Genomic DNA, 25,439 nt, shown 5'->3' with positions numbered 1-25,439 from the left:
TCTTTCTTTCTTTCTTTCTTTCTTTCTTTCTTTCTTTCTTTCTTTCTCTTCCTTCCTTCCTTCCTTCCTTCCTTCCTTCCTTCCTTCCTTCCTTCCTTCCTTCCTTCCTCCCTCCCTCCCTCCCTCCCTCCCTCCCTCCTTCCCTTCCTTCCTTCCTTCCTTCCTTCCTTCTTTCCTTCCTTGCTTTTTGGAGGGCAATCGGGGTTAAGTGACTTGCCCCAGGTCACACGGCTAGTTTTTGTGTTAGGTGTCTGAGGCTGGATTTGAACTCAGGTCCTCCTGACTCTAGGGCCGGTGCTCTATTCACTGCACCACCTAGCACCCCTAACTCTACTTTTTCAGTGAAAGATGTTTTTGCATTTGTTCACACTTTTCCAGGTCCATACTTGATCATTTTAATTATCATTGTTCAGTTTTATTTGTTCTTTGTGTTTATGTTGTAGTCATTTGTCTGTTGTTTTCCTGATTTTACTTGCTTCAATGTCAGTTCATATAGGGCTTTCTATATTTCTCTGAATTTCTTATATTTGTTTTTTTCTTAGAATGCATTAGTCATTCTCCAACCAGTATGCTTGTGCTTTGTCTTCAGTTCTTTGTATTTCTTTCTGTTATTGCCATTGTAGTTTATGACCTTGTGGTAGTATATGAGTCAAAAGTAATAGACATCCCTGTACACCAGAGATAAAAGGAAAAGGGCAAAGATATGTCAGCTCTTTTTGTGGTGGCAAAGAATTGAAAGTTGAAGGGATGTTCATCAATTGGGGAATTGCTGAACAAGCTGTGTACCTGAGTGTGATGGAATATATTCTGTTATAAGAAGTACAAATAGGGTGCTTTCAGGAAAAACCTGGGAAGATTTATATGAACTGATTCAAAGTGAAATGAACAGAACCAGGGGAACATTGTATATATTAACCCCTATATTATAAGGATGATCAACTGTGAAAGACTTAGCTATTCTCAGCAATATAGTGATCCAAGACAATACTGAAGGACTTACAATGAAAAATGCTGTCCACATCCAGAGAAAGAATTGATGGAGTCCGAATGCTGGTGGAAGCATCCACTTTTTGCTGTCTTTATGATACTTTTTTATTTTTTGGCCTGCATTTTCTTTCACAACATGACCGATAGGGAAATGTTTTTCATGTCTACACATTTATAATTGACATCATGTTGCTTCCCTTCTCCAGGAGGGGGAGGTATGGGAGAAATGTACAAAATTTGGGACTCAAAAATTTACAAAACATGATTCCTTTTTCAACCTATTAAAACCACTGCCAACACTGTAAATTAAATGAAAACATTTCTAATCATGTTGCTGTTTTTTTGTCTGTGCCTGTGATTTCATCAGTGTAGGAACTATGTTATAATTAACATTTTTATAGCACTTTTAGATTTACAAAGCACTTTCCCCACAGCAACCCTTTAGAACTGGAGGTCTGATGTTATCCTCATTTTTCAGATAAGGAAATTAAGACTCAGAAATTAAATGATTGACTTAGGGTAATATAGTCAATTTAAGGGTGAGAAGCAAAGTTGGAACTTGGGTCTTCTGACTCCAATCCAGTGTTCTTCCCACTGTACCTCACAGCTATCTCCATAAATCATTTTACCACAGCCCCAGAAGACAAGCAGAAAAATTGGCACAGAACCGGCATTAATTTGCTACTATGGAAACTTTAATTTAGGTCACCTTCTTAATTTGGGGGATATTAAGACTATAGCCCAGTTTTTAAAAAAACTATTTAGCTCACTAAATCATCTTAATTGTCTTTTAGTGAATGTCTGTTACTTTTTTTTGTCATGTTGAAATTTAATTATTTAAAATTTTTACTGTTTTTGTGAATTTTTAAAAATTAAGTGTATAGTTTTGTTTTTTTAAAAAGACAGAACATCCTGTCATTACATGTTGCATTAGTAAAAGTTGTTCAGTCATACCTGCCTCTCTGTGACTCATTTGGGGTTTTCTTGGCAAGCCCTAGTTCACTGATCTGGTCAGCTTCCTTGCCACTTTAAAGAGAAATCAATAGCACAGCCTATTTAAAACAGACACTGATTCTGCCATACCTTAAAGTAGTAATAATAGTTGGTGTGACTTTTTGTTGGTTCAGAGTACAAAAAGCCCAGCTTTTTTGTGCTTTTAGGTTTGCAAAGTACCTTACATACATTATGTATCTGAGCCAAGCCTGTTATTTGTTACTACAGATATTGTTCCCATTTTTCTTTTTTTTTTTTTTTTTAAGCAATTGGGGTTAAGTAACTTGCTCAAGGTTACAAGGCCAGTTATTTCTGGGTGTGGTGCTAAGTTTCTGAGCCCCGATTCAATCTCAGGTCATCCCGACTCTGGGGCCGGTGCTCTTACTCACTGTGCCACCTGGCCACCCCTGAGCAATTGGAGTTAAGTAACTTGCTCAAGGTTACACGGCCAGGTGTTTCTGGGTGGGTGCTAAGTGTCTGAGCCCAGATTCGATCCCAGGTTATCCCGACTCTGGGGACGGTGCTCTTATTCGCTGTGCTGCCTGGCCGCCTCTATTGTTCCCATTTTAGTGATAAGGAAACTCAGATTTAGAGGTTAAGTGATTTGCCCATGTGGTCTTATAGATGTTAAGAGTTGGAGACAGAATTTGAACATAGGATTTTCTGGCTCCAAGCTGTAGCCCTATCTTCTATGCCATGTTTCTTCAAAGGGACTTAAAGCACCTTTGAAACCCCAAATAACAATTATCATTAGATTATTTGAATTTGCCGTCTACTGAACAGTATGGTACTAGGTGAAATAAATTTATAATATAATGTTGAGAAAGTACTGGATTTTGAAATTTGCATTTTATGAGAAATTAACTTTTTTTTATACTATTCGCTTTTTAAGTGCTTCATTGGAGTTTGGAAATCTAGATGAAAGTTCCTTAGTCCAAGCAAATGGAAGTGATCTCAATGCAGAAGACAGAGAATTACTGAAAGCATATCATCACAGCTTTGATGATGAAAAAGTGGACTTGGATTTGATTATGCACCTTCTCTATAACATCTGCCATAGCTGTGATGCTGGTAAATATATACTATATATTAAACTTAAGGAAGCAGAATAATTCTGTTTTAAGTTGATTCTTATTTTTCCAAAGTGTTCATGTGGAGTTATATATTATAATACATGAATAGTTCCAAAAATGATTTTAGTATTACAAATTGACTATACTTAGGTTGTTTCATATGGTAGACCTTCAGTAAATATTTCTTGTTTGATTGAAATTGTATTAAGTTTTGTTGGATTTTTTTCTTTATTCTTCCCATAGGAGCAATCTTAATTTTCCTGCCTGGATATGATGAAATTGTTGGACTGAGGGATCGCATTCTGTTTGATGACAAGCGTTTTGCAGATAATACGCATAGGTAGAATCATAAAATTTTAGAACTGGAATGGCCCTTAGAGATTATCTAGTTCAAACCATATATTTTATAGATGAGAGGAAATTGAAACCCAGAGAGGTGAAGTGATTTATCTAAGTGAAGCTGAAGTTTTCTTATTTACTTCATTGCTAATCTTCTTTAATGTACTGTTATACTGTCTCTTTTTGTTGCCCATAGGTATCAAGTTTTTATGCTTCATTCAAATATGCAAACATCTGATCAAAAGAAGGTACTAAAAAATCCACCCTCGGGTATTCGGAAAATAGTAAGTATCATATAAATTTTCATTTCCATTCTTATTTTTTCTATTTCTAGCATTACTTTAAAAATAATATTTTTATTGCAGATCCTTTCTACCAATATTGCAGAAACCAGCATTACAGTCAATGATGTTGTCTTTGTCATTGATTCTGGCAAGGTGAAAGAGGTATGTTTTACTGTTGTTTATTAGCTCCCATGTATTTAGTTATCATTTATGCATATGATAGTCAGATCTATATCACCACTTGCCTATTGGAGATTTTGCATTGCATGTTTGTCCAAAACATCTCACTAGATTTTCCCTCAAACTTCAGTATTTTAAACTTCCTATTAATGTCAAGAGAGGATACAACCATCCTTCCATTTACTCAGTTTCATAACTTTGGTATCATCCTTGATTCTTGACTGTGATTCATCCCACATATCCAGTCAGTTTCAAATTTGTCTTTTCTGTCTTCAGAGCATCTCTCATACTTTCCCATCTCTACTCACACAACCGCCATCCTAGTTCAGGTCTGCATCATTTCTTGCCTGTACTATATTGCAGTAGCCTGTTAGTTAGTGTTAGGGTAGCTAGGTGGCACAGTGTGCTGGCCCTGGAATCAGAAATACTCTTCTTTCCTAGTTCATGTCTGGTCTCAGATACTTACTAGCTGTATGACCATGGGCAAGTCACTTACCTAATTCTGTTTGCCTCAACTGAAACGACTAAACCATAGCAAATTGGTCAGTCTTATCTAAGTCTGTCCCTATTGCATACTGTCTTCCACAAAAGCAACAAGTTATTTTCCTAAAACACACATTTGATTGTAACACCTCCCTATTCAGTAAAGTCCCGTGGCTCTCTCTTACCCCTAAGATCAAATATAAACTCCTCTGTTTGCATTTAACAGATGCACAGAAGCTCTTCACAACCCGTTTCCAACTGACATTTCAGTGATTTTCTACATTACTTCCCTGCAGACACACTGTGGTCTGGCACACTTACTGATCCTTACACATGATGCTCTGTCTTCCTTCCTTGTGCCCTTTCACTGGGGTGTCTCCTATTACCTCCTCATCCCTGCCTCTTGCAGTCCCTGGTTTCCTTCAAAAGAGTCAATTGAAATGCCACCTTTTGTTCCTTTCTTGGTCCCTTCAGTTGTTAGAGACTTCTTCTCTTAAGTTTACTACTAAAGACCAATTTCACATGTATCTTATATATACCTATATATGTGTATGTTTATTCCCCTGTTAGAATGTTCACTCCTGAAGGACAGAGACTATTTGCTTTTGTCTTTAGATCCCTAGCACTTAAAATATTTGGTACAAAATTTTTTTTGTTGTTCAACTCTTGCAATCTTGTCCAACTCTTTATGACTCCATTTGGGTTTTTCTTGGCAAAGATACTAGAGTGGTTTGCCATTTCCTTCAACTTATTTTACATTTGAGGAAACTGAGGCAAACAGAGTGAAGTATCTTGTCCAGAGTCACACAGCTAGTAAGTGTCAAGGCCAGATTTGAACTCAGAAAGGTAAATCTTCAGACCCAGTATGTATCCACTGTGAAACCTAGCTACCCTTGGTGCAAAATGGATGCTTAACAATAAATGCTTGTTGATTGATTGATAGTGAATCACTTTACCACTTAGATCATGAAGAAAGTAATAATCAGATCTGAGCCTAATGGATATTTTTACAATCAGAATTCACTATAATCGAAATTTCCTTGGTCTTAACTATTGACCCATTATAATAGCAATTTTCTCACCTCAGGGCAGAATTTTGCATCATACATACTTAAATACAATGAATTCTTACCTCTTTTAATTGTACATTAATAGACACTTGTTAATATGGGGGGGGGGCATCTAATTGTTTAGTGTTGTATTAAGGAGGAAAGTAAAGGTATTAATTAGTTGTGGAAACTTTTCATTTGGACAATAGCAAATGGTAATAAAGGGTAATGAAGTTTCCTAGGTTCCTAGAAGTAAACTTGATAGCCTTGTTTTCCTTAAAAGACAAAAAAAAAAAAAAAAGAAATGAAATCTTATCTTTTCAGTTCCCTCTTTTCAGATTGTGGCAGTTTTTGTATTTTATGGAAAACTCAATAGAAAAAAAATCTAACTGAATGATTAAAATACTACAGAAATGTTTCTCAACTAAATAGTAGTAGGAACAAGGAAAAATTTTTTCCATCTCATTGAAAAAGATGTGTATTTAATCTATACACTAGGTGGCATAATTGAGCTTCATTAAGATTATATTCTTTCAATTATTGGGTACTTTGAGGAACTAATCTTTAGAAATATTAGAACAGTTCTAATGGGAAAGAATTTGGGTGGTTTTTTGCAAATATGCCATAACCGGATTAAAATTACAAAAATGCAAATTCTTTTAGCTTATTAATGATTTTGTGTAGCAAAAGAAAATTAAACTATTATAGATGAAATATTATTGATAACTAAGTAGATATCTTATGAGAAAATTAAATTGTTTTCATATGTTTTTGTAAGTAAAAGATCCTTGGTCCTAGATTAGACTCCATTTAGAACTGAAAGGTACCTTAAAGGTCCATTAGTCCAATTTCCTCATTTAGCAGAGGAGGAAACAGTCACAGAGGTGAAAAGACTTGCCCGAAGTTGGGCAGTAAAAGAGACACCTGGAATCTGAACCCAGGCCCAGTGACTCCAGATTCAGCTCTTATTCCACTGTCCCTTCTTAACTGTGCCAGTTAAGAAAGTATTTAAAAATTAGTTGGGAACATTTTAGATGCCTTAGTTTTCAAGACTCTTATATTAATGTTATGTATTAATAATATAAGCACAATTACATATCGCAGTGAATAGAGCACTGCACTTGGAATCAGAAAGACTTACCTAAGTGAGTTCAAATCCAGCCTCACACTTACCAGAAGGGTGGCCCTGGGCAAGTCACTTCACCTTGTTTACCCAAGTTCCTCATCTGTAAAATGAGCTGGAGAAACAACGGGCAAAGCACTCCAGCGTCTTTGCCAAGAAAACTCCAAAATGGATTCACAAAGGGTTGGACATGACTGAGATGATTCAGCAACAACAATAAAAATTGACGATATATTTCTGTGGACGAACAAGAAATATTTCATTCTGTTGTATATGTTATATAAAAATGGCTTTTTTTGTTCTTTTTTAACTACATTGTGTAAACTTTTCCACTTATGTATATAAAATGTTAAACAAATAAAAAAGCTATAAGGTTTTTCTTATAAGTGAACTATAAGCCACTTGATGTAAAAATGATGACACCTTACATTTATATACTGTGGTTCTAGAGTGCTTATACACATTCACCAAATTCTGTTCTGAATATTCTATTGGGGGGAAATCTAGAAATAAGATAAACATTGTTCTTTTCCTCATAGATCTTTTGATCTAAAGGAGATTAAGGCATAGACAAATGTAACTCTACTAAGAGAATTTATAATACATATTTTGAAGAGGCCCAGAACCTCTGTAAGATCCAAGATGGAGTGAAAGGCAGTGGAGGATAGCCACTTTTCCTCTCTGGTGAAGTGCTGTAGGATTCAAAAATTCTGATTTTCTGACAAATTAGAGACAGATAGATGGCTCAATGGATAGAGTGCTGGGCCTTTCATTAGGAAGACCTAAGTTTAAATACAGCCTCAAATATAACCCTGGAGAAGTCTTAACCGCTTTTTGCTTCAGTCTCCTCAACTCTAAAATTGCCTTACAAGACTGTTGTCAGTATCAAATGGGATATTATTTGTAAAAGGCTTAGCACATTTCTTGGCATGTAGTAGGCACAAAAAAATACTTCTTCTAATTCTAATGCATTTTCCAGTGAGCTATATTGTAGTTTAGAATCCATGCTTTAGAAATAACTTACACTTCTGCAATTAATTTTAACTTGGGGAACTTTTTGAAGGTTTATGATCACTGCGGATAGTATTTACTGTATTTTAATTTTGTGATTCTATTTGGTTTTATATCTTGTGTTGATCTGTTGCACTAGAAGCCTGGTAAAGGCTAGAAGAGAAAGGAGTTGGAATTCTTCATTCTGGGGAAGGGATCTGGTCAACAAGAATTGTTTGCATTCTTCCTAGCATTCCATACCCACCAAGAAAAGTATTTCAAATAAACATGAACCATATCTTTAGACCTTTTCCTCTATACTCTCAGGGAAAATGCAATCTCCATAAAAAGCAAATTTAGAAAGGGGAATTTTTAGATAGAGCATTATGCAACAATTATGAGAAATGATAAAATTCTTTCACCAAAATAGACCAGCAGGCAATTCAGCCTTGTAACTATGGTTTTTCCTGAGTTGAATTGTTCACAATGTTGCTCATTGGAAAAGAATTTTGAATTGTTTATTATATTACTCCCTTCCATTACTGTTTCTTAGAGATAGTAAGGATTATGTATTAAAATATAGTGATAAAACTCTACTATTCCTTGTTAAAGGATTTTCATGCTTTTATATTTGAATGTGAACTAAATATTGCAGAAATCCTTTGATGCCCTGAATTACGTTACGATGCTAAAAATGGTGTGGATTTCAAAAGCCAGTGCTATCCAAAGAAAAGGCAGGTAATGTGTATTTAATGTGGATTTCATTAAATTTAAGATATTAATTTTGCATTTTAATGTTAAAAATTGATGTTGAGACTTGGGTATGAGAGGCAGTAAAGTGTAATTGGAGAAACTGTAATCAAATCCAATTTTGTCATTCACTCTCTTTGTGACATTGTGCATTACTTAGGCTCTCTGGGCCTCAATTTTCTTACCTATAAAATTAGAGCACTGGACCAGATCAAGGATTTTTTTTTAACCTTTTTTGTGTTGTGGATTCCTTTTAAATTCTAGTGAAGATTATAGACTTATTCTCAGGATGTTTTTAAATGCATAAAATAAAATACATAAGACTACTAAGGAAACCAATTAATTTGAAATAATGTAGTTGTCAAAACATTAAAATAAAAATTCATGGGAGATTCCCTGGTCTAGATGAACTCTTAATATCCTTTTAGTTCTAAATCCCCTGGATATTGAGATGCTTTGATTTGTTAATGCAAAAGTAATGACAAGAATAAAATCACCTTACTGGATCAATAATTCCTTTCTTAATTGATGCAGATTGAAACATCTCTGTGCCTTCTTGTGCTATGTGATTCTTATTCATGTAAGCCCTCCACAGAGGACATATGGATATTCGCTGGAGGCTTACTTCTTTCAGTTCTCACTCTACCTGTCTGATTGCTCCTTCTTAGTCTCTTTTGTTGAATTACTCTAACTGTGGGTTGTCCCCAAGTCCCTGTCCTAAGCTTTTTTTCCTCTTATTTTCTACACTCTCTCTTGATTACTGCAGTTTATCTCTATTTCAGTGATCTATAGAGCTGTGTATTCAGGTCTGATATCACCAACTGATTATTGAACATTTCTACCTGGATGTTCTTGTGACATCTTAAATCGCTATACTAAAAACAGAATTTATTATTTTTCCCCACAATCCCAACCCTCTTCCAAACTTCCCTATTTCTGTCAAAGATGTGAACATGCTTTCAGTTTCCCAGTTAACTAACCTCCACGTTGTCCTTAACCCTCGACTCTTCCTCACACCTCATATCCTATATACTCAATTACTCTATACTGTTTCCACTTTTATAATATCTCTCACATCTGACCCCTTCTCTCTACTCATAAAGCTCTTTATCAGCAGAGTTCAGCTCCTCATCACCTCTTGTTTGGATTACTGCAGTAGCCTCTTGATGGGTTTCCCTGCCCCAAGTCTTTCACCACTTTGATCCATCCTACATATTGTCAAAGTAATTTTCCTTAACTAAAGATTTGAACACAGGTCTCCCCTTCTCTATTCCAGTAGCTCTCCCTGTTGCTTCTTAGATTAAGTATAATCTCTTCTGTTCAGCTTTAGAGCACTTCTCAGCCTGCCCCCAACCTGTTTTTCCACCCTCAGTTTTACAACCACTGAAGGGTCATAGAGACTGGAGATAGAATGTCATATATGAGGAACAGGGAGATCGTCAGTTTGGCTAAATCCTAAAGTACAAGAAAGGAGGAATTGGCGTGGTGAGAGACTTTAATTAGGGATACCGATCAGAAGGGAAGAGCTGATCACAAAGAATTAAAAAGTGTAGGCAGTGTGCATAGATGACTTTTCCAAGGAATTTGACCCGGAAGGGGAAGAGAGAGATAAAACTTAAGGGTATGATATAGTTGAGTGAATGTTTTTTTAAAGATGGAAAAGACACGGGCATATTTAAAAGCAACAGGCAGTGAACTAGCAGAGAGAGAACTTGAAGACTTGAGAGAGATGGGGAGTGGTTTGGACTGTATTCTGCTAGAGAAAATGGAAGGGGAGAGGATCAAGAGTAATGGGAAAGGGTCGACTTTGGCAAGAAGTCTTTTTTGTCTGCTGTTTTGTCAAGAGACTTGGTTGCTGTTGTGTTTGTCCTTCAGTCCTGGAGAGGACTGTGACATCAGGGAGATGATGGCGTGACTTGCAGTTGACTTTGATTTGAGTGAGGGAAGGCTGTGCAGGGTCAGCAGCCTCATCTTCTCCTCCAGAGCCATCTGGGTCCAGTGGCCAGATATTCAACAGGACAATTGAAGATGGCCCCCAAGAGACTTGGAAAAGTAGGAAGGAGTAGGAGATAGTACTCATTTATCTTCATTCACTAATTGCCCAAGATACAACATATCTAACTTTTAAAAGGTCCTTGCCTTCCTTTTTTGCAATCTTTTTATTACATTTTTCTCTTTTTTGAATGGGACACATTGAGGTCCTCAACTATTATGGTTTTGTTGTATATTTTTCCCTGTGGTTTGGTTGGCTTTTCCTGAAAGTACTTAAATGATGTGCCATTCAGTTCATATATTCCAAGTATTTCATTATCTATGGCACCTTTAAGCATAATGTATCTTTCTTGCTTTTATCTTTTGTAACCATGTCTATTTTGACTGTTTCCTTGTGTGAGATCATGATTGACTCCTCTGTAAACATTTTTAGATTGATATGCTATAATAAATTCTGCTCCAGCCCCTCAATTTATTCAGTCATTGTACATCTTTAAGCTTCAAGTCTATTTCTTGTGAACGACATTATTGAAATCTGCTTTCTGATCTATTCTACTACACTCTTCTATTTTATGGATGAGTTCATGGTTATTGTTAATTGTGTTTTTCCTTCCATCATATCTTCTTACAGCTTTTGTCTCTTCACTGCCTCCCCCACCCCACTATACGAAGAGCAAAGGTGGAGAAAGAAACAGAATGGGATTGATATTAGTAATCTATAATTGAAATGGTCTCATTCCACTCCATTCCCCCTCCTTTCTTCACTCAGTTTAGGCCTGCTCACTGATTTTTATATTCTCTTACTGTATAATCCCCTTTATGATTCATTTTCCATAATTGAAGTTTGTTTTGCATCCCTAGATCCATCTTTTCTCTTAAATTTCTTTTTTCCCATACTACAGTTTGTGTGTGTGTGTATGTATGTGTTTCAGCCCTTCTTTGCCCAAGTAGTTCATGAGATGCCTAATTTCACCAGTTCCACCTCCATGATTTTTTACCCTTTTTATGAGAGCTCCTTAAGAGCAGGGTCTGACTTTTTGTTTTGGTTTGGTTTTACTTTTCTTTGTAGCACCACATTTATATGTATAGTCTCTGTGTGCTTAACACAGCACTTGGCACATAGTAGGCAGTTAATAATTATTAGTTGCATGATCAATCCCAGTTATGAGTAAGAGTTAAATTGCTGCTCCTTCTTTTTATATTAACATTTTATTAACTTTTCCCTTCCTTTTCTTTCCTTTCTTAAAAACAACAAAATAGAAGCAAACTACTTTTAGGCAGTGTATTTGACTTTATTCTCTTTGTGACCTTTGGGATTTTGAGTGAATACCTTTGTCTTCTCCATGTATTATAATAAAAGCACCTGATCATCATTTCTTCTCTTTTGGACGCTCAAGAGTATTTTATCTTTCTAACTTTGTCTTGTCTTGTGTTTTGGTTTCAAAGAGTCAACATAAATCTGGTCTTTTCTCTAGCAATGCTTTTAAGTTCTTTTTTCTTTCTTTGTAATTTTTTGTTAAAAGTCTATTTCCCCCCAGTGGGATTATACTCAGTTTTACAGAATAGGTTTTTCTTAGCAGTAAACCTTTTTATTTCACCTTTTGTTGTATGGTATTCCAGAATTTCCTTTCATTTATAAGAACTGAAGCTTAATTTTTTTATGATCGTTGCTGTGTTTCCTTGAACACTTTCTGGCTTCTTGCAATATATTTTTTTCTTTGACCTGTAAGCTGTGGATTTTACCTATTCCTGATTTTTCAGCAATTTTCAATTTTAGGTTCTCAAGGTAAATATCATTTTTTTCTTGCAAACATCAGCTATCTTAACAAAAATTAATTATTGACAGTTTAATTACAGAATATGTACTGTGCAATAATACATATAACACATCTTCTAAGCATATTTTTATGGAGAGTTTTTTTGGCAACACTTTGAAATCTGTTAATTATTTGAAAGAGCTCAGAATCCATCTTACTCAGCAGACAATACCTTTGCTAAGAGAAGAGACTGAGGGGCGGTTAGGTGGCGCAGTGAGCAAAGCGCCAGCCCCGGAGTCAGGAGGACCTGAATTCAGTTCCAGCCTCAGACACTTAACACCCACACAAAAAAACTAGCTGTGTAATCTCGGGCAAGTTACTTAACCCCAATTGCCCTCTGAAAAGCAAAAAAAAAAAAAAGAGAGAGAGAGAGAAGAGACTGGCAGCAAATTGCAATATCAGTTTAAAGGGAAAGCTTAGTTGTGAAACATTGTAGAGGGAACAGGGAAAGGTGGTGGTGGGATGTGTGTGTGTGTGTATATGATCTCACAAAAATCGAGAAAAGGAATTGAGAAAATCAACTTGTACAAACCAGATTATCATGCGAACATTTGTAGAAGAAATTGGAAAGAGGACAACAGATATTAACAGCAGAATGTGACAGATCTGGTCATGTTTTTATGATAATCTGGGCCTTTTGAAAAAAGTCAATTCTACTACTTTAAAAACCCAATGTACTACTTGAGAAATTGGTAATGACAATTTAAGAACATGAAATTGATAAGAATAACAGTACCTGATTAGATGTGCATAGAAGATATCCATGCTGGAAATGATAATTTTAAAGAAACTTAGGGTTTGATTTTTAAGGTATCTCAAGGGAGGCTTTTAGAATAGCTTTTTGGTGCTTTTAACCAAAAAAAGGATAGCCAGGTAGCTATAGGCAGTTATCAAGCCATACCTGATTTCTCATGTCTACAAAATCTTTAAGACTACTTCATAGTATTTATTGAAGTATTTTAATAACTGGAATTCTTTCAGTCATTTATGTTTTTAAGTTGTTGATTCATAAACCGTTATAGCTTACTGTTTTACATAAGTACATTGTTTATTAAACACATTTATCAAATGCCCTTTTTATATGATGTGATGTTAGGAATTGAAGGATTTAGAAAGGCATGATCCTTACCTTCTAGGAATTTTAAAAGTTAGCAACATTATTCAGGTTTTCACTGTACAAATTAGTACTGCACAAATAGAAGGAGAAATTAGAGTGGTATCAGATAACTTGATCAGAAGAGAAAGTGCCTTAAATGGATTTTGGAAGAGGAAAAAGACACTGAGAAGAAATTCTGCATGGGAAGAACATAAGTCAGCAGCTAGCAAATAATATTCAGAAATAATGATATGAATAGAAAAAGGAAAATTAAAATGATAACATGTTTATCAAAGGTTAGTTAGAGAGTGTCGGGAATTACAAGACCAGATGAGATGACATAGTTTCTACTTTTGTTTAATCTATAAAAGTCGTATTTAATAGTGAAAGTGTGATTTTAAGAGCTATTTGAACAGTGAGGAATACAAGTTATTGGATAAGAGTAGAGTAGAATAAGGTAATGAAAAAAGAAGAACTTTGAGCAAATTTCTCGGAATCAAGTGTCATTGGGGAACCAAGATTGTAGGATAGGATGATCTTAGGAAGCGAGAGTAGATTAAAGAAATGTGATGACTGGTAATCATAGAATTATAGTTTGAAGTTGGAAGGAACCTAAACTATCACATAATTGGAGAGTTGGAAATGGCCATTTAGTTCAACTCATACATAAAAGGAATCTATGGTAATATATGACAAGTGGGCATCCAGCTTCTGCTTAAAGACCTCCAAGACTGTGGAACCCTTCACCTTTCAAGGCAGGCCATTCCACTTCATGATAACTTTACTTTTTAGGACAGTTTTTTCTGAAATAGAGCCTAAATTTGCCTCTTTACAACTTCCATCCATTTTTCCCGGGTATGTCTTCTCAGGCCAAATAGAACAAGTCAAACCCTTCATCCACGTATTAGTCCTTCAGATACTTGAAGATAATTATCACATGTCCTAGGAGTCTTTTCTTATCTATGCACAGCTCCTTTAATAAAACTTCGTATGACATGAGCTCAAGGCCCATCCTCGTTGCCATCCTCTGGATACTGTCTTATAAGCAGCCTTTAAAGACTCAGAGATTCAGTTTAAAAGGACCTAAAAAGCCATGGTGGCCCCTTCATTTTACAGATGAAGAAACTAAGGCAAAGAAGTTAAGTGACTTGTGCAGAGTAACAATTAGTGTCATAGAAAGTGTTTGAACATTTTTGTTGTTGAGTCGCCTTTCAGTCATTTCTAACTTTCCGTGATCCCATTTAGGGTTTTCTTGGCAAAGATAATAAGAGTGGTTTGCCATTTCCTTCTCTAGCTCATTTTACAAATGAGGAAACTGAGACAAACAGGGTTAAATGACTTGCCCAAGGTCACACAGCTAGTAAGTGTCTAAGGCCAGATTTGAACTCAGGAAGATGATTCCAGACCTGGTACTCTTATCAGCTACATCATCTAGCTGCCACAGATACGGACATAGGTTTTCCTCTTTCCAAGTCAGTACCTCTCATAGATCGTCCTTTATGCTATGGTACCTAGAACTGAACAAACTATTCTTGATGAGGTCTGATAAGGGTAGAGTAGAGTGGGATTTGTGCAGCCCAAGATCACATTAGCTTTTTTGACTGCCATTTTCCTCTCTGATTCATACTGAATTTGCAATCCAGTAAAACTCCCTGTTTTCAGAATTGCTGCCTAACTATGCCTTCTTCTATATTGTACTTCTGATGGTATTTTTATTTTGTTTTGGTTTTTGTCCCCAAATATAAAAATAACCCTATTAAATTGAATGCACTAGTACAGGGGTAGGGAACCTGCAGACTTGAGGCCATTTATAGCCCTCTAGGTCCTCAAGTGCAGCTCTTTGAATCCAAACTTCAAAGAACAAATCCCAGCATTCACTCAAAGGGCTATACTTGAAGACCACATGTGGTCTTGAGGCCACAGGTTTCCCACCCCTGCCATATCCAGATCTCCCTTAGATCCTCATATTTTCATCAGTTATAATATCTGTTCTCAGCTTGGTCTCATAAGCAAAACTTGATGAACATGCCATCTGTGTCTTCACTTAAGTCATTAATAAAAATGTAAACAGCACAGGGCCAAGCACAGATCCTTAGAGTAGTTCATTAGAGATATTTTTCACATTAACATTGAACCTTTAACAACTCTTTTGAGTTTGGCCATCCAACCAGTTTTGAATCGATCTGATTGTATCATTACTGTTTAATCTATATCTCTCCACCTTTTTCAGAGGAATTGCATTATTGAAAGCTAGACTTAAATCTAAGTAAAGTATACCCATGGCACTCTCCTAATTGACTAATTCAGTAATCTTTTTAAAATCAAAATGAGATTAGTATAATCCTGTTCTCAGTGAAGCCATGCCTTTATATTCCCTTCTTCCCTTTTCAGATGTTTACCAACCATTTTTTAAATTATACGTTTAAAAATTTTCCTGGGGAAATAAGATATATAGGTAGTGGGGTATAGAAATTCCTCTTGCCCTACAAGAAAGTAAGGGGTAAGGGGAGAGATAGGAGGGATATATGAGAGGGCAGACTTGGGAAAGGAGGAATCAGGATGCTCGCCCTCTTGGGGTAGGGGATAGGGGAGAGATGGGGAGAAAATTTGGAACTCAAATCTTGTGGAAATGAATGTTGAAAACTAAAAATAAATAAATTCTGGGGAAAAACATTTTTCCCAGGACAAGAAGTCAAACTGACTGCTCTAAAACCATTATACCCAAGACTGTCCTCTTCCATCTTTTCAAAATCCAGAAATTTGCCTTTCTCTATTCTCATGGTTCCTTTCACTTTAACTAATAGTGGCTCAGCAGCCAAATCTACTTGTCTTTTCAGGACTGAAGGATGTAATTTTTCTAGGCTTAATAACTAAAAATCATCAAGGAAAGATAGGTGCTCTCTTACTATGCCCTTGTATGACTTGGTTATGAATTCTGTTAACTATTTAGTTTTACTTTTTATTTAGCTTTACTTTTTTTTTTTACTTTTTTAAAAATTTTACTTTACTTTTTATTTAGCTAGTTAGTTTACTTTGTCATTTTTAAGTGTAAAGTTCATTTTCTAAAACACAAAACAAGAACTGAGTGGGTCTTCTTTCTCTGTTATTAGTTATTGTTGTTCTGTCTACCCCAAGCAAAGGACGTATTTTTTTTTGATCCTCCTTTTTTCTCCCAGTATAGTTAAAAATACCCTTTTGTTGTCCTTGTTTACCTTGACAGCCTCAGCTTATTCTGAGCTGTATCGTTGAATTAAATTGAATCGAACCTTGGAGATTATTCAGTTCATTTTAAAGATGAGGAAACTGAGGCCCAGAGAAGTAGTGATCAAGTAGGTATTGAGTAAATGAGTTGAACTCTTGTGATTACTAAGTTACATTGATCTTAAACTTAACCTTTTTACTGGTTAGGCAAATGATATCCAAAGAAGTCAAGTGCTCTTGAACATGAATTTTGAATTTCATTAGAATAATAAGTATTTTAGTTGAAAGGATCTTATTGGCCAGCATGATTTATATAGGAAACATTTACTTGAAAAGTCGTAAGCCACTTTATGTTCCATAGCTATATCATTAAGGGACAGATTATTTTTTTTCTTGAACTTACACATATTTGTATGCTCAGTGTCTGTTTAATATTTTATTCCTAAGGGCTGGGCGATGTAGGCCTGGAATCTGTTTTCGTCTGTTCAGTAGACTTCGATTTCAGAATATGTTGGAATTTCAGACACCAGAACTTCTGAGAATGCCACTGCAGGTGGGAATTTGATTGAAAACTTTTAACAGTAGAATTTATTGATACTGAACATGCTGATGTGACTTACTTTTAAGAAATATAATTACAAAAATTCTAAAACTCACAAAGCAAATGTTTTAGGGAGTGTCTATTTGTATTACAAAAGGAAAATTCATCCTATAAATATTCTTTGAAAGTTAATGCTATCATTTCTGTAGTAAGTTGAATATAATAAGTTTCAGTTTACAGTAAATATTTTGTGCACAGCTTTTCACTAGCACATTTCCTAAATTCGTTTCTATATGATTCTCTTAGGCTTTCAGTTGTTTTAGAAAATAAACAGATACAGTCATTTCCGGTAAAAGAAGCTCTGTTTTTAAGGGATGATGCCAGAAGTGTATTGGTTCCCTTGGTTCTAGTACACTAGGTCATCTTTTATATTATCAGTTCTTGCCACTTCACATTGTAGGAAACCTGGTCTTATAAAGACACCTCCCCCCACCCCTTCACACCAAATAAGTAAGCCAGACCTTTTTAGGCATTTGTCGAATTCTGTAGGATCTGCTTTTTCTGTGCTTATTGCTACCACATAAGATATAATCTAGAATTTAATTTAAAACCATATATTTTTAAAAATTTTATTTTAGAGCTCATTTTAAAAGATTGTGTACTGTTTTGGCAAGTGGACAAAATTCCAAACATCAATGTTAGACATTAATTTTATTGCTTTTTTTCAAAATATGTTTGCTGATTTTGATTTACAGGAACTTTGTTTACATACCAAACTATTAGCACCTATTAACTGTCCCATTGCTGACTTTCTTATGAAAGCCCCAGAACCTCCACCAGCTTTGATTGTTAGAAATGCTGTTCAAATGCTCAAGGTAAGTGTCTTAATAGTATCAATCTGTGTTTGCTTTTGTACTCTCTTGTATAAAGCTATACTTCTTAAAAAAACATTTTTTGTTGATATCTTTTATTTTTATATTACCCACATTTCCCCCTGTACCCTTTCCATATTCCCCTCCCAGAGATAACTGTCCTATATAACAAAGAATATTTTTTTTAAAGAAAAAAAGAGGAAGAAAAGACAACTGGCAAAACCAATCAATAATCAAAAAAATCTGAAAATATATACAGTGTTCCACAGCTATGGACCTCCCACCTCTGCAAAGAAGTTGAGGGTAGAAAGTGTCTTCTTGTATCTCTTTGAGTCTAATTGTTCTTTGTAATTTGCAACATTCACTTTCAGTTGTTTTGTAGTTAGTTTTTTCTCCATTTACATTGTAGTCATTGAGTATATTACTTTCTTGGATCTGCTTGCTTTATTCTTAATCAGTTCATATAAGTCTTCCTATACTTCTTTGTCTTCATCATATTTATAATTCCTTACAACATAGTAATATTCCATTTCATTCACATACTAGAATTTTTTTAGCCATTTACTAATTAATAGGCATCTACTTTGTTTTCAGTTCTTTGCCAAAACAAAACGTGTCTATAAATATTTTTATGTATATTGGAACATTTTTTTTATGACTTCCTTGAGGTATATGCCTGGTAGCCTTCCAGAATAGTGGTAACTCTTGTAATTTGTGTTATTCTTGTATTTCATAACTTTTTCAGCAATAAACTATTGTGCCTAGTACATGTAATCCCAGCATGACTATATGCCTTTTTTGTCACTTTTACACATTTGCTGGGTGTGAGGTAAATCTGAGGGTTGTTTTGATATGTTTTTCTCATATTATTAGTGATTGGGAACATTCTTTCATATGGTTAATAAAAACTATTCACTTTTAAGTAAAGTATGATTAATAATAAAACTATTTTATATCTTAAATAAATAGTCTTTTTGAAGCAAATTGCCATGTTTCTGATAAGTAGAGTCAGTCTTCAAATATTTGAAAGGTTGCCATATGGAAAAGGGATCAAACTTAACTCTACTTAGCTATAGAGGAGACTAGAATCACTGGGTAACTTCTAAGGAGATGGATTTGTCTCAGTATAAGAAAGACCTTTCTGATGCTTAATGGTGTCCAAAAAAAATAATGCGCTCCCTTATAAAGAAAGAGGATTCTCCTCATTCCAGGTGTTCACTAAGACTTGATGAGCCCTTGTTAGGGATCTTGTAGACAAGATTAGTGCATTGATTAGGGAGTTGGACTAGATGACCTTGAAGGTCCCTTCCAACTCACATTCAATGGGTATGGAAAATAGCAATAAAATATTTTATTTTGTTTTCTTTAATATGGGTATATAATTTTGATTAGTATGATTAAATAATTGGGTATAACAATAACATCCAATTAAACTTGGCTGTGTCATTTATTTAGACAATAGATGCCATGGATACCTGGGAAGATCTGACTGGGCTTGGATACCATTTGGCTGACTTGCCAGTAGAGCCTCACCTTGGTAAAATGGTCTTGTGTGCTGTTGTTTTGAAGTGTCTGGACCCTATCCTTACCATTGCCTGCACTCTAGCATATAGAGATCCTTTTGTGCTACCCACACAAGCTTCTCAAAAGCGTGCAGCCATGCTGTGTAGGAAACGTTTTACTGCAGGCACCTTTAGCGACCATATGGCACTTCTGAGAGCTTTTCAGGTACTGTCATTATCATTTAATATATGGGAAAAGTGCAGGTTTTACAGATTTCAGGTGTACATAATATGGGGGAGAAAAAACTTAAAATCTCAAAAGTGTTTAGTTACATTTACCATATGTTATGTATGTTATTCTGCTAAAGTCCTATGTTGTATATACTGGGTGGTTGGAAGTTATGGCAGTGCAACAAAAACTCTTATAGTAAACTGCAAGCACTTTGAGTGTTAGCCCAGTGGTGTCTGTTGAGGACTAGCATGCCTAAATTTCAAAAAATTCATCTCTAGAAGGTGGACCATTAGATGATGGATATTTTTAATTACAGAAACTCATGAAATTATCTACTAAGGTGTAAAATACTTATGATGTATATTTGTGGAGGGGAAATGCCTGTACTCATGAAATCACAGCTCTTTTAAAGTATTTAAGCATGTGTTTCCTTAACTTTTTTTTATAGCAATAGTCATCTCAAAAAAATAGGACAGTAATACCTTGAACATTAGCTGGTGCATTACACAGTATTAGTATCTTTTTTGCTTTAATACCATAGTCCTTAGAGAGGGAGTATGATACAGTGGCTAGAAGGCTGTTCTTAGATCCAGGAAGAACTGAGTTTGAATTTGTCTTCTGCCGCTTATTAGCTCTGAGATTATAGGTATGTTGTTTGACCTCTGTGAACCTCAGACAGCTCCCAGAGGCCAAGCTGACAATTTAATCTAACATTTATTTAGTATTTGTTATGTGCCAAGGAACTGTCCTAGATACCAGGTAATAAAAACAGTCTCTTCTCTCAAGGAACTTTCATTTTCCTGGGAGTATAGAAAATGTAAGGTAAGCATATACACTTTTTGTTTGAGGACAGAAAGAGTACTGACAGTTGGGGTAGTGGAAAGGCCAGGAAAGCCCACCAAAAGGAAGTGGCATGTCACTTTTTGAAAACCAGGGATTTTAAGAGGTAGGAAGAAAGTAGAAATCCATTCTAGGAACAAGTTCTGTGTAAAGGCACAAAATGTTAAATTTATGGAATAAAATGTAGTCCAGTGTGGCTGAAATGTAAGGTTACACCAAATGGGAACAATGTGAAATGATCCTGGCAAGATAGGCTGGAGTCATATTGTGAAGGCTTCAAATGCCAGATTGAGGAGTTTGTATTTTATTATAGAGGAGAATAGGAAATATTGAAGGTTCATGTCACAGTGAAGTGACACGGACAGACTTGTGCTTTAGGAAGATTATTTTGGCAGTTGTGTGGTGCATGAACTGGAGAAGGGAGAGACTGGAAGCTGGCTCTCCACTTAGGAAGCTGTTATATTATACCCAGTAAGAGGTAGGAGGCCTGAATGAAAATGGGGTCTCTGTGAGTCTCGAGAAGAGAGTGGAATCAAAAGATATGGAGATTAGGATCAGCAAGATTTGGTCATTGATTGGTAATGTGGAGTAAAAGGATCCTGTAAAGTCAGCGGGTAACTGTGAGATTGTACACCTGAATTCCTAGAATGGTAGCACCCCTAGGCATCATAGGGAAGTCTGGAAAAGATGATGAGTTTAGTTTGAGCATGGTGAATTAAGATGCTTACGGGAAAGCCGCTTAGAGACGTCTGATGGGCAGGTGGCTGCAGGGGAACTACTGTTCACAAGGAAGATCAGGATCCGATTTACAGGTTTGAGAGTCGTCTTCACTGAAATGATAATTGAATCTATGGGAGCTAATAAGTGAGAAGATAAAAAAGAAAAGAGAAGAGTCTACAGTACAGAACTTGGGGAGAATACATCTTCTTTTGGTCAATACCAGAGTCTTTATAGAAGTATTATGATGTGTTGACTTGAATTCTGCATTTTGACCTAGGAAGAGCTGAATTTTAATTTCGTCTTTGAAATCTGTGATAGTGAAGAGTATTTGGGAGGAGGAGGGGACTTAACAATGTCATCAGATCAAGAAGGACCAGGACTGCCATTGGATTCAACAACTAAAAGATTATTTAAAATTTTAGAAGATCGTAGTTTTAGTTGTTTTTCCCTCCTAGGAGTTTGGCAGGTTTCAGGTGTACATAGTGTGGGGGAGAAAAAACTTAAAATCTCAGAAGTGTTGTCACATATACCAAGAGAGAGCTGGCCTACAGATAAAGATTATCTTATTATATCCAAACACAATTATCTTCTTTTAGGCCTGTATCTTTATGTTTATGTTTTTGGTTCTTAATAACTTTGTTTGGCATATGTTATGTAAGAAATGGTATTTCAATACTTTAAGATTCAATGATTTTGGTCATACTGGTCTCCCTCCCTAATGTAGCTCACACAACCTTAATACCTTAATAAATGGTCTTTGTGAGTTGTAATGAGAAAATTAATTATTCTAGTGATGAACTCTTCCCAATTTAGCTAGGCTAGTTCTTAGATGAAAGGCATATAATCTATTGGTAGCCTAATATTTGAAGTTCTGTAGTAGAATCTGCTAAAATTTATGTTATATTTCTATATCCTTCATGAACCTAGGAATGTCTTTCCATGATGAGACATCAAGTCAGCAGGCATTTATTAAGGACTTACTACGTGCCAGTCACTGTGCTTATTGTAGAGCAGAATTTCAGTGGATGGTACCAAGAATATAATTAAAAAAAAATTTTTTTTTGCTTTTTGAAGGGGGAAGGGCAGGGCAATTGGTGTTAAGTGAGTTTCCCAAGGTTACATAGCTAGTAAGTGTTAAGTGTCTAAGGCCAAATTTGAACTCAGGTCCTCCAGATTGCAGGACTGTTGCTATCTATTCACTGTGCCACCTAGCCACCCCAAGAATATAATTTTTTAAAAAGATTCTTACATTTTGTGACCAAAAATATAATGGTAAAGGAGGGACAACAAAGTAAAATACAAGAAGCAGGGAGATAAACAGGAAGCAACATGAGAAATGGGAAATAGAGGGAAGTAATATATATAAAAAAAAGATTGTATATTTTGCCACTTCTGAGATACAGATGTAGGATCTTAAGTACAGTGTAAAGAACTTTGGATTTACGTTGTAGAACCTGGATTAAAAGCACTCCTCAGCCACTAAGGAATCTGGCCAAAACACTAAGGTTCCATCCTGGACATCTTGTGATCTATTTTAAAAGTTCTAATATGTGTTCTTTCTGTATCATTTAAAAAAAATTTTCTAATATAATTGCACATACATTTATTACTGCCCAATAAATTGAGCTACATGCAGAATTCTTTTGACTCATGAGGCTAAGAATGATTATTGTATAGTTAAAAATTTACATATGCCCATTACATGTGAAGCATTATAACAAGGGGCCATTAGATTACCAAATACCATATCTGCCTCTAGGCAGATAAGCATTAGAAGGAATATCGAAATAATGTTTTGTTTAGCATTTTTTTATCTTATTTTCCGTCTGTCTTCTCAAAACAGAGAACTTGGTTAGAAAAGAGGGAGAGGGAATAGGGGCAATTGGGTTCTGTCATTTTGGGGGCTTCCTAACTTTTACAGCTACTCTGCTTCCTACTGTTTAGAGCAGCTTCCATTACTGCATAGGCAATTTACAAAAGCCCTTGCTTTCCAGCTTCCTTCGAGGAAGACAAGAGTTATGGCTTTGGCCTAAGGATAGGGTGGCTACTATAAATTTTTGCAGGATGTATTATTTTTAAGTTTCATTAGAGATTGCATATTCTCCCCACCCTAGGAGGAGGATAAGAGAATGAATCAAGTATCAATCACAGTGTAGAATTTTTGTTTCTTTTGGAGTAGTGATAACAGAAAGTAAAAGTAAATTAAATATTGTTGAACTTTTCTCAATTTGGGACTCAAAGTAGCATGCCTATATCATCGGTGCCCTTCCCTCCATTTAATGAACAAATAAGTTAAGGAGCTTTTGCTTCATTTGATAAATTAGAGAATCACAGAGCCAAAGAATTTGAAAATTAAAAGGGACATTACTGATCAGTTAATATATTAAGAGACTCCCCTCTTGAAGACCTTTAAGAAGGCCTATGATAATTTTTAAAAGTTAATAAAATATCAAAAGAAGAAAAGCAAAACTAGAGAGATAAATTAGGTCTTAGTTTTCAATAATGCTGCTGAACATATTTTAGATGTTTGTTAAGTATTGTTTAATCTTCTCTGTAGGCATGGCAGAAAGCACGAAGTGATGGCTGGGAACGAGCTTTTTGTGAAAAGAATTTTCTTTCACAGGCTACAATGGAAATCATCATAGGCATGAGAACTCAGTTGCTTGGTCAGCTTAGAGCATCAGGTAAAGTTCTAAAGTAGTTACTATATTGACTATAAGCACTGGCTCACATTTATGATATTTTTAGCAGTGACCACTTATTTTTGTCATGCAGGATACACATCAGATTGCACATTAGGTTTAACAAAATGCTTTGTGGAATTTTACTTGTGTCTTTTCGTTTTTAATTGGCATTGAAACATCTGAAATTATGATAAACCTGTCAGCCATGAAATATTTGCTGTAAGATATTTCATGGCCGACATTTTGACTGAGAAATCGTAAAAGTTAAAATTTGCTTGTTCCTTCCAGTGATGAAGGTTACTGCCACACCTCCATGCCTTTTCATCCTGTATCCACCACCTACGTGTTTGCCAAAGTGGTCTAAATGATAGGCTAAAGGCCTTCCTTGACTTCTGACATTAAGAAAATAACAGTGGAGCACTGTGACTGTCCATCTGTCTTCCTTTATCCTTTCCATGTGATATATTTTTATATATTTCCTCTTTTACTCCACTTTTTCTTCATGTTTTTCACTGGTTTCAAATTATATAGCCTGCTGACACCTACCATATACTTCTCCATATATTTGGCCTCTGAGCTGTCTATTTTCAGTTCTTTGAAGACTTGTATTTCATGTCTTATTGCCTTACACCACCACCAGTAGAATGTTGGTATTAAAAAGATGGGCCTTTATTTTTATGGGAAGCCTTGGAATTATTAAAGCAGCTTTCCTGTTTCCCAAATGCAATCCAGGCCACTCTACCTGTTCATCTCTTGTCTAAATCATTGCATTGCTTTAGTGGTGAATGAGTTCTGTAGGTTGTCTAAATACATGTCACAGTGTGGATAATCTTCGTGCACTTGGTCTTTCTTGTGTGAATGAACAGGTTGGTTTTTTTGGGGGGTGGTTATGGCCCTCTTCTAGGAGACATCACAGTAATCCATGGCTAGATGTAACTAACACAAAGTCCTCTGCAGACAACACAAAGCTTCTGGAATACTTCATTATTCTGCTTCAGTTTATACTTAAGTGTTGGATCTCCTCCATTATAGTGACAAACACCTATGGAGAACATGGATTCTCTTATATCTCACTAGATATGTATGAGATGGTCAAGGAATAGACTTATATCTGTTATATTTTTCAGGGAATCTAGAATTATTAGAATTTTTGGATGGGATATATACCTTGTTGGAAGAGAACTTTTAAAGTGGCATTTTGCTTTACTAAATCAAACGCTTTTTCATAATTTATAAATAAGCACAGTTGGGTCTTGTATTCTCCACTTTTTAGTCAGTTATAAAACACTAAAAGATGTGGCCCATTGTTGAATATTGCATGTGAAGCCTGCTCATTCCTTACTAATACTCTCATCAAGGATGCTATTCATTTGAGCAAAAATTACTTACATAAAGATTTTATAATGATAGGAGAGAAAGTAGTTATTGATATTTTCTTGGCCACCTTTTCTTTTATTATTGATAAAATCTGAAATATTTCTAACACCCTTCATCTTTCCCCTCCTTCAGCTCACTGGTTTATTGCTTCCTGAAAGCCCTCACAATTGTTTTTACCTCCAGTATGTTTCTCTTTTATATATACTTTGTCTAATTCTGTTGCTTTTCCAGTCTCTCTTCAGTGACATTTCTTTCTCATCTATAAAGGCATCTAGGACTATGGGATTAAGAGTGTTGGCCTCTACTTTTCTTGA

At 35.5% G+C, this 25,439-nt stretch overlaps 1 protein-coding gene across 3 annotated transcripts in view; it reads left to right on the top strand.

The window, feature by feature from the left end:
- YTHDC2 (YTH N6-methyladenosine RNA binding protein C2) overlaps positions 1 to 25,439 on the top strand; it is a 96,565-nt gene that overhangs the window by 38,773 nt on the left and 32,353 nt on the right. For all 3 annotated transcript variants that reach the window (XM_069088191.1, XM_069088190.1, XM_069088192.1), the window contains exons 13-21: positions 2,873 to 3,051; positions 3,297 to 3,393; positions 3,589 to 3,676; positions 3,758 to 3,838; positions 8,157 to 8,239; positions 16,805 to 16,910; positions 17,654 to 17,773; positions 19,226 to 19,498; positions 23,622 to 23,748. In XM_069088191.1, the coding sequence (XP_068944292.1) occupies positions 2,873 to 3,051; positions 3,297 to 3,393; positions 3,589 to 3,676; positions 3,758 to 3,838; positions 8,157 to 8,239; positions 16,805 to 16,910; positions 17,654 to 17,773; positions 19,226 to 19,498; positions 23,622 to 23,748 (1,154 nt within the window). The remainder of the gene's footprint in view (positions 1 to 2,872; positions 3,052 to 3,296; positions 3,394 to 3,588; positions 3,677 to 3,757; positions 3,839 to 8,156; positions 8,240 to 16,804; positions 16,911 to 17,653; positions 17,774 to 19,225; positions 19,499 to 23,621; positions 23,749 to 25,439) is intronic.

Source organism: Petaurus breviceps, unplaced genomic scaffold (assembly GCF_028583685.1).
Source record: "Petaurus breviceps papuanus isolate PSGF00001 unplaced genomic scaffold, PetGlider_PUasm1.0 184, whole genome shotgun sequence".
Taxonomy (NCBI): Eukaryota; Metazoa; Chordata; class Mammalia; order Diprotodontia; family Petauridae; genus Petaurus; species Petaurus breviceps.
This window is presented reverse-complemented; position numbering and strand designations above follow the sequence as displayed.